Below are 14,115 nucleotides of genomic sequence, written 5' to 3' on the forward strand. Positions count from 1 at the left end.
ATAGTGCCTAAGGCACTTGACTGCTAACCAGAAGGCTGGAGGTTCAAACCCACCAGCCACTCCTCGGAAGGAAGGTTGGGCAATCTACTTCCGTAGTGTTACTGCCTCAGAAACCCAAGGAGGGGTTTCTATGAGTAGGGTCTGACTCAATGGCACATAACAACAACATTTGGGAATGAAAGCTGAAATTGCCAGAAGTCATTACTTCATTTCTAGGTTTTGCTTTCAAAAGACTATACCAATTGAGGAGGTTATGCTACAAGGAGACATTCCTGGTTCTGGGAGTGTTTGGGTTCCTACCCCAGTTCCTCCAGAAAAGCCTAAAGAGGAATAATTCATTGGCACCCCTTGGATGGCTGGACCCAAGGCACTAAGACTGCCAACCTCAGCCAAACAGCCAAGTTCTCTTGCCCAAGTATGGCATGGGAGCACAGAGCTATTAGCTTTCAAGAAACAGTTCTTCAGGGGCACATCAGAGTGCCCATGTGAACTAAAACTAAAAGGGCTACCTCCAGATATTCTGAGATCCCAAACCAAGTGAAATTTTTCTTGTATGAAACAAGAGGAGTCTCAAAATGACTTAGATGGAATCTTATATTAACCCAATGGAATAGAGGCTTGATGGCATATTTAATGTGATTTTAGAAAAATAAAGTAATGGTGTACTTCTTGAACTCTCAACCCAATTGAGAGACCTCATATACACTAGGTTCAAATTTATTAAGTGCTTACTATGACTAGGTTCTGCACTGAGCAGGAGGTCCTATGAAGCATGGCAAAATGTACCTTGATAAGTTAGGTGCAAAGGAGAAAAGGCTTCATGGAGGAAGTAAGACTGATTAATCATTTAGCCAGAATTTTAGCCCCTCAGATTACGTATCTTTTATAATTTTTTTTTCCTTAAGTAATATACTATATGTCAAAAGCATGATGCAATACTATGCAACATCATAATGAGGAAGCTGTAGCATGAATGCTGTAGTCAGATTGCCTATGTTCAATTCCTGGTTGCACACTTTTACACTAAGTGACCTTGGGCAAGTCACTTTCTCTTTCTATACTTCAAGTTACTATTCAGAGAAATATGGGTAACAACAGACTTTCTCATAGGATTGCTATAAAGATGAAATGTTATAATGCATATTAAGCACCGAGAACAATACATGACCCTTATCTTATGCTGCCTCATTTTCTAAAATAATTAGCATTTTTCATAATAATATGCATTTTAAAAAGATAACTTTTCGTATCAAAAGCCACTTTTGAAATCTAGACTAAGCAGCATCTAAGGCATAATTAAGCAAATTTTTTTTTCCCTACAGTCCCTGAAAGGGCCTTTGAAAAATCCGACAGTCTCTGTTATGTATTAAATTGTGTCCCCCAAAATGTATGCTGGGATCGTAACTCCTATACTGATAGATGTAAGCCTGTTTGGAAATTGGGGTTTCTTTGTTATGTTAACTAGATCACACAGAGTAAGTGGATTAAAATCTAATCACTTCTGATTCTAAAAAGAACAGATAAGACACAGACACAGGAAAATAGAGTCTATCTGACCACAGAGGCACATGAATCTTCAATCTGAGGAACTCCAAGGACTGCTCACTAAAAGAAGCCAAAATAGACAAAAAAGCACCTCCCCCTAGAGCCACATCCTGAACTTAGATTTACAGCCTCTTGAACTGTGGGAAAATAAATTTCTGTTCTTTAAAGCTGCCCACTATGGTATTTCTATTACAGCACACCTAGAAACTAAGACAGTCTCTTTTTGGAAGTTCGTTTAAATTCTGAATGATATCAGAGAGGTGTTCTACTTTTCTTGTCCAGTTGCTGTAAGTTTGGATCATTTGTGCATCAGAATCTCAAACATTAGCCAGAATAATGAAAGAATTGAAAGTATAAGCCCAAAGAAAATACAATTTTATAATCTTATAAAAGTGTCTTATGTAAAGAATATTTTATATATGGGTACAATATTATTGCTTTATGACAAGGGGAAAAATCACTACGTACCATTCCAGTAACAAAGCCATCATCAAGAGCAAGAGAAAGATGTCTCATCTGATGACTTTGGAAGATGCACACATTCCCTTTGTTGAAAATAACATCAAAAAGACCTGGAAAACATTTTGTTTATTAACAAGTAATTCTTCATTTTAAAGGTTTTTTTTTATTATTATTATTTTCTTAGTTATTTATCTATTGAATCTCCTAACGATACATTTTGTGCTATCCCTCAATTAAAAGATAAAAATGCCAGTAACCTTTGATTATCTACATGTTGCTTGGCAATTTGATGGGATTTCCATGGAAATTTTCTAATGCCTTTCATATGGTAGGCAGTAAGCCCTTGAGACAAACAAAGTCTCCCCCCCCACCCACCACCACTAATAGGAAAAAACCTCTTGGAATTGTTTCTAGGAAAGTAAATTAACCTAGCATAAAAAACTATTTCTGACACTTGAGGTAAAATCAAATATGCATTATAAAAACAAATGCAAATGATTTGGGCATTAGTGACCTGTTTATAAGATGATGATGATGTCATCATCATATTTTTTATTGGTTTTAACTTTTCACATATATTTTTATCTTGAAATATAAACTTCTTTAGGGCATGAATTTTTGTCTATTCTATGTGCAATTATAGTCCATTGTTTACAATAGTGCCTGGAATATAGCACTATTGCTGTATTCTTAGTAGTAATAGAATGGAAATAGAACTCAGAAGTTCAGATTTCAGCCAAGTACTCTTTGAATTGCTAATAGTCTTTCTCTATTGTTTATAATCAAGAAACTAATTTTCAGGAATACACTCTGTCATAGCATCAGTAAAGAAAGAAGACGTTTCTTTTTACAAATACAAAATTCTCAAAAAATGCATGAAAGAAGTTGGGCAGGAAAAAATACATTTTATACATGTTTAATTTATATAAAATTCAAAAACAGGAAAATTTTTTTAAGAGTCTTAGGAGTCAAGGCAGTGGTTATCCATGGGCAAATCATCTTGTCTATCTCTATCTCCAATTCCTCATCAATAAAATCAGGACAAGAATTTTCAAGGAACTTTTGTTCAGATGATTCACCTATTATGTCCACTAATGAGTTAATGAAAGAAGAAATTGAAAACTAGGAAAGTGCTACTGACAATGTGCTAATAATAATAATAATAATTATTATTATTATTTAATTCAGCCTTCCCTTTGATCTGATGATTTCATAAATACCAGAATCTAAATCTGTAAAACTATAAAGGCATAATGTATCATTTTTTAGGTAAGGTTTCAATAATTAAATTTACATAATTTTTGTTGTTATGATTTTTTTTTAGTTTATAAAGAATATAAAATATTAATTCTATGAAGGAATAGCTGTTTATCTGTTTGCTCATGACTGTTAGTCCCATACCTAAGACATTGTCTTGTCTATAATAAGCACTTTATAAATACTTGTTGAATAAATAAATTCTTACTGCTGAGAAAAAAATCAAGGGCCCCTATTTTAAGAATTTTAACATGATATAAAATGTCCTTGAATTTGGAAGCTTAATGTTGTGAGATTTAATTAAAAATATAAACATGTAGTCCCTAACTTATGGCAGGATTCCCTTCTTACAACTCTATATAGTAAGTCAACTCTGATGTAAGTCAAAGTCTTCATTTTTTTTAAAAATTTTCATTAATCATTGCCTTCTATTATTATTATGTTTATAAATCTAATCTTTTTTTGGGGGGTTGGAAACATTACATATAAACTTACAGATATATTTAATACATACATACAAGTATACATAAAAAATACACAAATCATAAAAATTCACTCCAACAATGAAAAAGAGTTGCACAATATTGGCATTTTTTATTTGTGGTACTAACTCCATTTATGGTAGGTTGTGGGTCATCTGGATTATGTCTGGGAATGGGAATGATATTTCTAGTCAGAAATTTAGTGAGCAATGTCTATATGATCCTTTTCTTCTTTTCGTCATATATTTCACTAGATCCAATTGATGTTATTATTTGGCAGGACTTTAAGTTTATGTATCCCTTATTTTTAGAGATAAGAACACTGACATCTCACTGCTTCCCAAATCTGGTTATTGACTTTAGCAAAGTAATCATCAGCATTTGGGTCCATCTTTTCAAGCAATTGAAGCCCCTGACTTAGTTTAGAAAATGAAATCTATACAGCAGTCTTTTGAATAGTAAATCATTAAATGAACATCTGAGAATGATAACATCAGCAAATTACACACTGTAATACATATTACTAATTATAAGATATAAAAGAAAAAAAAAGGATAGTTATAAGTTCTGTTTGCCATAACTCTAATATATTGTAAGTTGAAGACTATAGACTACATATATTAGCAGCAGAATCTTTCTTTTCCAGTAAAATTATAAATAAATCAATGTAATAAATAAGATCTTCAGGAGATCTCGATCTTGTCAAATATCAGAAAAATACATTATTGTTGGACAATTCTAAAATACTTTCATGCACCTGTAGAGCTTCATAAAGCACACTGTAGGGGGGGAAATGGGTTAGGGAAAGAGTACAAAGATGGGAATCTGGATATATGATTTCCAGTTCTGGCTCTGCCAGTAAAGATTTTAATCATTCATTTAAATAATGTTTATTGAGCACCTGTATGCGCAAGGCATATTTTCAATTGTAAGCTAGATAAAAATTGTCAATGTTCTCATCTCTAAAAATAAGGGATAAATCTACATAATCTTCACGTTCCTGCCAAATAATAACATTGGCCGTCAAGTCGGATCCAACTCATAGTGACTCCTCTTTGGGTTTCCAAGGCAGTATCACTACGGAAGTAGATTGCCCAATCTTCCTTCTGGTGAGTTTGAACCACCAGCCTTGTGGTCAGCAGTCAAGTGCTTTAGGCACTATGCTACCAGAGCTCCTCAACTGCATCTGTTGTTGTTGTTATGTGCGGTCAAGTCGGATGACTCATAGCGACCCCTCCTTAGGTTTCCAAGGCAGTATCGCTACGAAAGTATATTGCCCACACTAATTTCACCTAAACAAATGCTAACTGCCCACATGCAACAGGAACATTTCAGTCCTTATTTCACTTTGCCTCTATACTACATTTGACTGTAGACACATCCCCACTTGAAACTCCAACCCTCTGTCTCACTACTTTGTTCTTTATCTGCTACCTCATTTTTTGTTGCCCTCTGATGCAGAGCATTCTATCCTCAAGTGATTTCCCTTCTCACTCCTCACAGGGTTTCTGCAAAGTTTCAAAGTTTAATAATCACTAAATTAAGAAACATTAAATCTATATCTCTAGTACTCTTCTCTCCTTCAATTTCAGACTTACTGACTTGATAAGTATAAACAATTGCAAGTCTCATAAATAGGTAAGGAGACCAAGGAAAATTCACAGTGACAAATTCTGGGACTGGTTATATTTTTCCTTATTCAAGCTGAGAATAATCCATACAAGATCATTAAATATATATATATATATATATATATATATATTCAGCACAAAGGAGGAGGAGTATCTACTTTTGTGTGGCAACATTTTACTATAGTGTTACCTTCAACATACCATGTAAATTATTTACTGAACAAGCCATGAAAAAAATTTGGAAAAGTTTGGCTTGAAAGTTTTAGAAGGATTCAAAAAATTACATTCCCTAAGAAACAATCCTCTTTAAATCCTCACTTTAATTGAAACTAAAACTAGAATTTATCAATAATGTATTAGAGGTACAATGATAATGTAAATGATCGCTCAAACCAGGACACTTTTGAGAGTGAAAGTGGTTACTGACCAGATGACACAAAGTGTGGGCAAATAAGGGAGTATGGTCACTAACTAAAGTTGTGTTTTATGTAAGAGAAAGACTTTAGTCTTGCATTTAAAATTTGAAAAATGGGTGCATTTTTTATTTTAAATTTATATAAAAGTTTGTTGTTGTTGTTATATGCCGTTGAGTCAGCCCAGACTCATAGCGACCCCTCCTTGGGTTTCCGAGGCAACAGAAGTAGATTGCCCCATCTTCCTTTCAAGGAGTGGCTGGTGGGTTTGAACTGCCAGCCTTCTGGTTAGCAGTCGAGTGCCTTAGGCACTATGCTACCAGAGCTCCTATAAAAAGTTTAAAGTATGGATTTTTTTTTTTATTACTATTGTGTTTTTGTTGTTAGGTGCCTTTGAGTCAGTTCCAATTCACATTGACATTATGCATAATAGAACAAAACGTTGCCTGGTTCTCCACTATCCTCACAATCATTGCTATGTTTGAACCCATTGTTGTAGCCACTGTGAGTCTAAGACAATCAGGCACCACTGATAAAAGTATAATTTGATATAACTCTTCTGGAGATGTGACAATATATATGAAGTGCTTTAAAATTGTCTTTATCATTAACCTAGTAATTCTGTTGTTAGAAATCTTTGCCAAAAAAAAAAATAGAAGTACATAAGTATATCAGACATGGTGGAACATTTATGTTTACAGAAATAGAGGAGTAGGTGAGCATCATATCCATCTGTCAAATCTATGCAACAGAGTATATATAATTTTAATGCCATTGAACAATATTTTATATTATGGAAAATACTAATGTAATAATATTAAGTAGCAAAATTAAAATGCTATGTTGAATATTCTGCCTAGCCAATTGTGCTTTTTCAAAATTATATTATATGTAGTTTGTATATTTATATTGCTATGCTTGCAAGACTAGAAGAAAATATATTAGATTCACTAGTTATTATCACTAGATAATTGGTTAATAGACCATTTAAATTTTCATACTTACGCTTTAATGCATTTTCCAAATAATTTACAATGAGTATTATTACTTTAAAAATTAAGAAGAAAAGTTATCTCAAATATCAAATAAATAAGACTTTCTAAAAGAGTTTAAAAAGAGATGAATACCTCCAAATTATAGAGAAGAAAGAAAAAAAAAGAAAATTTGTATAGGAAAAGAAAGGAAGTAGATCCTTATAGCAAAAACCAGAAAGCAAAAGAAACAAAAAATATAATGCAAGATATCAAAAGATTAAACATATAATCTTTGATTTAAATGAGCATAGATTTTCCTACTAAAGCAAAGATACTCAAAATTAGCTTGTATTTTTTAATCTAAACATATATTACTCATTTTCTTTACAAGAACACTCAGAAAGGTTAAAAATCAATAATATGTAGAGACACATTGTTGCTGTCAATTGCCATCTCATCAATTCTGAAAGATGCATTAGACTTTAAAAATAGCAGGAAAATAAAACTGATAATATTACTATCTGTCATGTGGAATTGAAGGCACAGTGCACTAATGAGACATTGAAAGCCTTAAGAGTAATAACATACATGAAGTAATAACATTTATGTAATTTTATAGAAATTACAACACCAAATATATAAAGCATAATCATTAGACACAGGCAGACATAAAATGAAATGGTACCATAGAATTCTATTCAGGGAAAAGAGAAATGCATAAGCTAAGAGTACAATAGTTAAGGCTCTGGAGCAAACCCACTTAAGTATGATTCCTACCTCTATCACTTACTAGTTGGAGAACCTCATCACTTTGTGTCTCAATTTCCTCATATGTAAAATGAGAATAATAATATCTAATGCATTAAGAATTGTTGTGAAGACTAGTTAATACTAGTAAACTTCTCAGAATACTACCTAGCACATTCAAAGCTATATAAGCAAAAATAAATCTATATCTATACATACATATACATATGCATATTATATGATTTTTTACTCTGTAAATAGAGGATACATTTTAAGGAAACATCTAAGTAACATTTAAAAAAATGTACTTATATACCATAAATAAAACTTAAGTACATTTTAAAAATAAAAAAGCAAGCTTTACAATATAGATAAAATTATCTGAATATAATGCCACTAAGGCAGCAATGCAACAGAAGTTTAAATGGAACAACAACAGAGAGAATGAAGACATTAAAAACCATACTATCTAACAACTCTTGGTCAAAGAAGTTGCAGACAGAGTTATAATGAGAAGTGTGTAGCTTGAAATCAGCAATATTCCATTGAGTGAAGCACTATTGAAGAGTACATCAAAATAAAAGAACACATTTTTTTTCCAATCTACAAGTACCCTCCTTTCGTGGATTCAGATATTTGCCACTGTAGGAGGATGATAGAGAGTAACTCCAGTAAAGAGTACCTATTAACAGTGCATTAGAATACCAGAAAGATGTTTACTTGTATTTTATTGACTATCTAAAAGGATTTGACTGTGTGAATCATAACAAATTATAAATAACATTGAAAAGATGGGAATTCCAGAACACTTAACTGTGCTCATGTAGAACCTGAACATAGAGCAGGAGACTGTTGTTCAAACAGAACAAGGGGATACTGCATGCATTAAAATCAGGAAGAGAAGGCGTCAGGGTTGTATCCTTTCACCATACTTATTCAATCTGTATGCTGAGCAAATAATCCAAGAAGCTGTACTGTATGAAGAAGAATGCAGTATCAGGACTGGAGGAACACTCATTAACAACCTGTGATATGCAGATGACACAACCTTGCCTACTGAAAGTGAAGATGACTTGAAGCACTTACTGATGAAGATTAAAAACTACAGTCTACAGTATGGACTATACCTCAACATAAAGAAAACAAAAATCCTCACAACTGGACCAATAAAAGACTGGACAAACAACTGGACAGTAAATGAAGAAAAGATTGACATTGTGAAAGAGTTCATATTATTTATTTCCACAATCAACACCAATGGAAGAAGCAGTCAGGAAATCAGATGACATATTGCACTAAGGAAATCTACTCCAAAAAAAAGCCTCTTTAAAGTGGTGAAGAGCAAAGATATCTCTTTGAAGACTAAGGTGTGCCTAATCCGAGTCATGGTGTTTTCAATCTCCTCATATGCAGGTGAAAGCTGGACAATGAATAAAGAAGACCAAAGAAGAGTTGATGCTTTTGAGTTGTGGCATTGGCAAAGAATAATGAATGTACCTTGGACTGCCGGAAGAACTAACAAATCAATCCTGGGAGAAGTGCAGCTAGAATGTCCTTTGGAAGAAAGAGTGGCCAGACTTTGCCCACCTACTTTGGTCATGTTGTCAGAATGGATTATTCCCTAGAAAAGAAAATCCTGCTTGGTAAAATGGAGGGTCAGCAAAAAAGGGGAAGGCCCTCAATGAGATGGACTGATACAGTGGCTGCAACAATGGGCTCAGGTATAGCAAGGATTGTGAGGCTGGTGCAGGACTGGGCAATGTTTTGTTCTGTTGTACGTAGGGTCACTATGAGTCTAAGGCTGACTCGTCACACCTAACAACAACATCGTTAACAGTGTATTAATGACAGTACTCTTATGTATCATTTGAGGGTATTTAGATATAGATAGATAGATAGATAGATAGATAAAAAGCTGTTGTTGCCACCATTACATTCAATTAAAATTTCAGGCTCAGATTTGTTTTATGTAGAAATTTTTCTAACCTTCAAGAAATTAATATTGCTTGGGCTGTAACAACCATTAAAGGACAGCAGGTACAAAGGTCCTGAATGCATTTCCTGGAGTTACAATAAACTGAAATCAAAAGTTGACAAGAACCTCTCCCCTCGAGGAAAAAAAAAAATAAGGGAGAGAGAGAGAGTAATCTCATCAGAATATTTTGTTTGCTGCAATATTCCCAGCACCTAGTCCAGACCGTGGCACACAGTGAGTAGTTGCATTTAACAACTCTCTCCTGTGAATAGGATTTATAATTTCTAAAAAACAAATTACTAGCAATCTGATTTAAACTACAGCTAAAGAGTTATACACCATAAATAAGTAGTGTTTAATATATGGATGAAAAGATTATTTAATATTAAGAATATACATATATTCAAATAATATAAACTAATTATAAGTCCAATATGAAAAACTATACTATGAGTATAGTAGATGGCAAAGAGAAATCAAATACAATTTTATATTCATTTCTTATTTTTAAAATTCTTTTTTAAAACAGGCTCTTAATAAAATTAGAAGTAGATTAATTTTTTCTCACTCTAAAGGACCTATATTTGAAAACCAATAACCACATCATATTTAGCGTGAAAAGAACCTACTTTCCCATTGTCTCCTGCCTCACTCCCTCCACCTTACACCAACGATTTATTTGGAAGGAGCCCTCTAATTGGTAACTTTTAAGGAGCCCTGTATCCCAGTTTAGGCAATTTCTTTCTCCAGAAGTGCCAGCTCCTCAGATAGTCCCTTCTGTTGTGCTCTCTGTCATCAGTAAGGGACAGCCCCTTCTCCCTATCCAGGGTGAACCTGTGGTTGTCCAACACTGCCTATGCTCTGGTAGCTAAGTTTGTCTCATTCTGGATAGGGTTAACAAGTGTGCTGAGTTCAGATTTAAAGTCAGGATCTCCATTCAGTTCCATTAGTAATAAAAGTGAGATTTTGATTTCTATGTCTCTATCCTATGTCTTATTTCCTAATTGATTCTAATACAGGAAGGAAAGAAAGTGGTGTAATTTGCTGACTCCCCTTCAAATACTCGACTCATAATAAACAATAAAAATATCCCACTACAATTAGTTACAAATGAAAATGTTGATATTGCCAACAATATTTCACATTCTTAAAGATAGTTTTTAGACCAGTACCTGGTACACAGGAAGTACTTAATATTGAAGAAGTAAAAGATATGAAAACTATAGCTTTTTATATTTTTCTAATATGTCTTTGATTTGTAATGGGAAAGGGTCAATTTACAATAACAACCAAAAGTCTAGGAATAATACTAACAAGAAAATTTAGATATCCATGTGAAGAAAATAAAACAAACAATATAAAACAAGTCTGAGTGAATAAAAAGATAGGACACATTTCTGAAGGTAAAGACTAAATAGTATAAAAATATCAGCTCCTTCCAAGTAAACATATAGATTTAATGTAATTTAAACAAATCCCTTCAGAATTTCTTGAGGTACCAATGAGATAATTCTAAAGAAGAGAACCTTTTGAAAGAAAAACATGTACTGATTTCTTCTCTGATCAATGTCTTGTGCTCTGGTTTAGGTATTACACTCTCAGTCATGATCTGAATGTCCAAGGCTCTTCTCACCTCAGCTCATGTGAGGTTTAATGTCCAACTGCATGAAACTCTCAGAAGGGAAAGGAATGTATCCTGTGCTCTCTGGCTCTCTCACTCTCTCTCTCTCTCTCTCTCTATCTCTCTCTATCTCTCTGTCTCTCACTCTAGCCTTACCATCTCTTTCACCTTCATTAACCAGAAGGAGAGGCCAGTGAGGTGCTTCACCTGTTCACATGAGTAAATGAGAGTAAATTATAGGCCCTTCTCTGTTGGGCACTGCCATGTCCACCCCACACTGCAGAGGGCAAACTGCTGGCACCTGTGTGCCACATTGATTACATCCTTGTGATGCCCTTAGTAGCCTCCTGATACTGGCGGAACCTATCAGATCAAGGACTCTGGCATACTCTGCCATTTGGGACGGCCAAAGGGAACCTGCTTACATGTCTACTGTGTCTGGTCTAGAATCGCTGGAAGCTAGAATCTGGGACTCAGTCAGATTCCTGAAGAATTACTGGCAAGGGCACTGTCTGATGACCTTTGCTTTGCTGTGCTTTCCTGTTGCTCTATGATTTAGTGGCTTTGGATCCTGTTAACTATCTTGTCATTCAACAGAGATCCTTCTGGAACAAGACATCAGTGTGCCCAATGGTCAAGCAGGCCTTGAGTGGTGGCTGTTTCAAAACAACTAATATTATTAATACTTTTGTCCTTTTTATTGTGTTAGACAAGTCTGGCCAGTAAACACAAAGTGAGCACATTGATTCTCAAGGCTGTCACCTTGGTGGCACTATAAGCAATAGGAGCTTCGTGTTCTTGCTGGTTCTTGACCCACATCCTACAGAGGTGACATAGAGTGGACCCAGGAGCAGGCTGCTAACAGAAGGCTGGGATCACAGCATGAAACCCTGAGCTTCAGAGACCTCGGATTTATCAGGGGCCTACTAGCAACCTACCAGTCTCTGGCCCATAGAGACATTATCTTGGTCAGAAAACAAATCTGCTCTAGGGAGAGAAAGTAGACTCTGCTCTCCAGGAAGGTCTCCGGAGAGAAAGATGTTCTCATCTTGGACTATCTCCTCACACAAACATTCTTAAAGTGGATAAGGAAGAATAAACTCTGCCTCTCAAGGTAATTACCTTAACCACATCTTTTGTAATGTAAATTAATTTCACTCTTTTGCCACATAAGGTAATCTTTACAGGTTCCATGGATTAGAGTGTGATTATATATTTGAGGAACATTTTTTCAGCTCACCACATATCTCTCTGTTCAAGAACTGATAATAATAAGGAGTTCCGGCAAGATGGCAGACTAGGCAAAAAGACTGCACAGACACTCTTCAACAAAGAAAAGTGAAAACAATTAACACAGACACAGAAGATAATCTTGGACCCCTGAGCCTTGAAGGGAAGGATATAGAAGTGGACTAAACCCCAAGTAGCAGGAGAATTTGCATGAAAATACTAAAAAAGGAGACAGATGGAGCTGCAGTCTGGCAGCAATCCTGAGCGATCCTGACAGCACAGACAGCTTGGAGATTGCTGAGTGGTGGTAGGACCTAAGAGTTAACCTAAAAATCACCCTGCTAGCCAGGGACTGCACAGAGGACTGTGCACAGTGGCTGGGGAGCAAACAGAGAAGGTGAAGAGAAAGGTGGGCCGAACTGTGGACTTTTGTTGGTTCGGAGGGTGCTGCCATTTTGAAGGTTTAAAAAGCGGCTTGACTATTTTGGATATTTAAAGAGACAGTACTCTCGCAGATTCTTGGGGATTAAGAACACATTCTGCTTTCCAGCAACCCCAAGGACACTCGGGACCTGCAAGACTGAAAAGGTACAACATTCCCCTTATTACTCTTATACCCCACACATGCTTGGTGAATGGAGGTGCAGCCATCCCCCACTCCCACCTACCTTCTGGGCGCACAGGAGCTCCATCATAGTCTGTGTGCTCAGACAGAGCCTGGGTGACCTGCCCTGTCCCCCACCAATTTTTTTTTCTTTTCTTTTCTTTTTTGCTTTCTTATTTCTGGTGATTAGTTTGCTTGTATTTGTCTGTTACAAAACGACTAATATTATTAATACTTTTGTCCTTTTTATTATTCTTAATCTTCCCCTACCAAGTCCTAGTTTTCAGCATTCTTTTCCCTGTGCCTGGTTGAAATTTTTTTTTTTAAGTTTTTTTTTTTTTTCTTTCCCCCCTTTCTTTTTGGGATTAAACCCATTCCTTGTTTTTCTTTTTGCATTTTTCCCATTTTTTCTTCATTTATCATTCTCCTTCCCCACTTTTTATTTCTTAGTTCCCTATCCCCAGATATTGCAGGTTTTCTTGTTTTTTCTTCTTTTCTCCTTTTTAATTTTTTTTTTTTGGTTACTGTTCCTGTGTGATTACATGGGGTGAGTTTCATCCATGGGTTTTTAGTTTTTTGATGGTTATTCAATTGTAATTTGTGTCTAACTGAGTGGGAGATAACAACAGTCCCCATAAGACATAACTAAACCCACACCTCTTGCAACTTCACTTACTGAGCGACAGCCACTACCTCCTTCTGCACAAACAGGCCAACAATAAAAATCCACAAAGAAGAACCTGAATCACCCTTGACTGCACTTCACAAACAGTTAAAAGAGATCTAAAGACAACAATACCACGATGCCTCAGAAAAAAACAGACCATCACAGTCCACACAAAGAAGCAAGATAAAGTGGTCGAAATAAGGGAGCAGGATACAGACCCAGAACACATCCCTGAGGAAGAAGCAGCATTGGAACTCTTTGATAAGGAAGTCAAAAGAATTATCTTTAGGTATCTTCAAAGGATTGAGAGACAGACCAAAGGAAACACAGAAAAAACTTTACAAGAATTCTGGAAGAAAATACAAGAACAAAATGACAAAATAAATCAAAAATTAGAAATGATTCTAAATCTACAGATTGAAATACAGAAGATTAATACTAAATTGGCAGAAATAGATAACACATTGGAAGGACAAAGGAGAAGAATTGATGTGATGGAAGACAGAA

General features: G+C 35.2%; 1 protein-coding gene across 1 annotated transcript in view; it reads right to left on the reverse strand.

The window, feature by feature from the left end:
- RP1 (RP1 axonemal microtubule associated) overlaps positions 1 to 14,115 on the reverse strand; it is an 874,252-nt gene that overhangs the window by 582,555 nt on the left and 277,582 nt on the right. Inside the window, 1 exon segment of the mRNA XM_042782735.1 lies at positions 2,014 to 2,117. Coding sequence (XP_042638669.1) covers positions 2,014 to 2,117 — 104 coding nt within the window.

Source organism: Orycteropus afer, unplaced genomic scaffold (genome assembly GCF_000298275.1).
Source record: "Orycteropus afer afer isolate SDZICR_OR568_19922 unplaced genomic scaffold, OryAfe1.0 scaffold00436, whole genome shotgun sequence".
NCBI lineage: Eukaryota > Metazoa > Chordata > Mammalia > Tubulidentata > Orycteropodidae > Orycteropus > Orycteropus afer.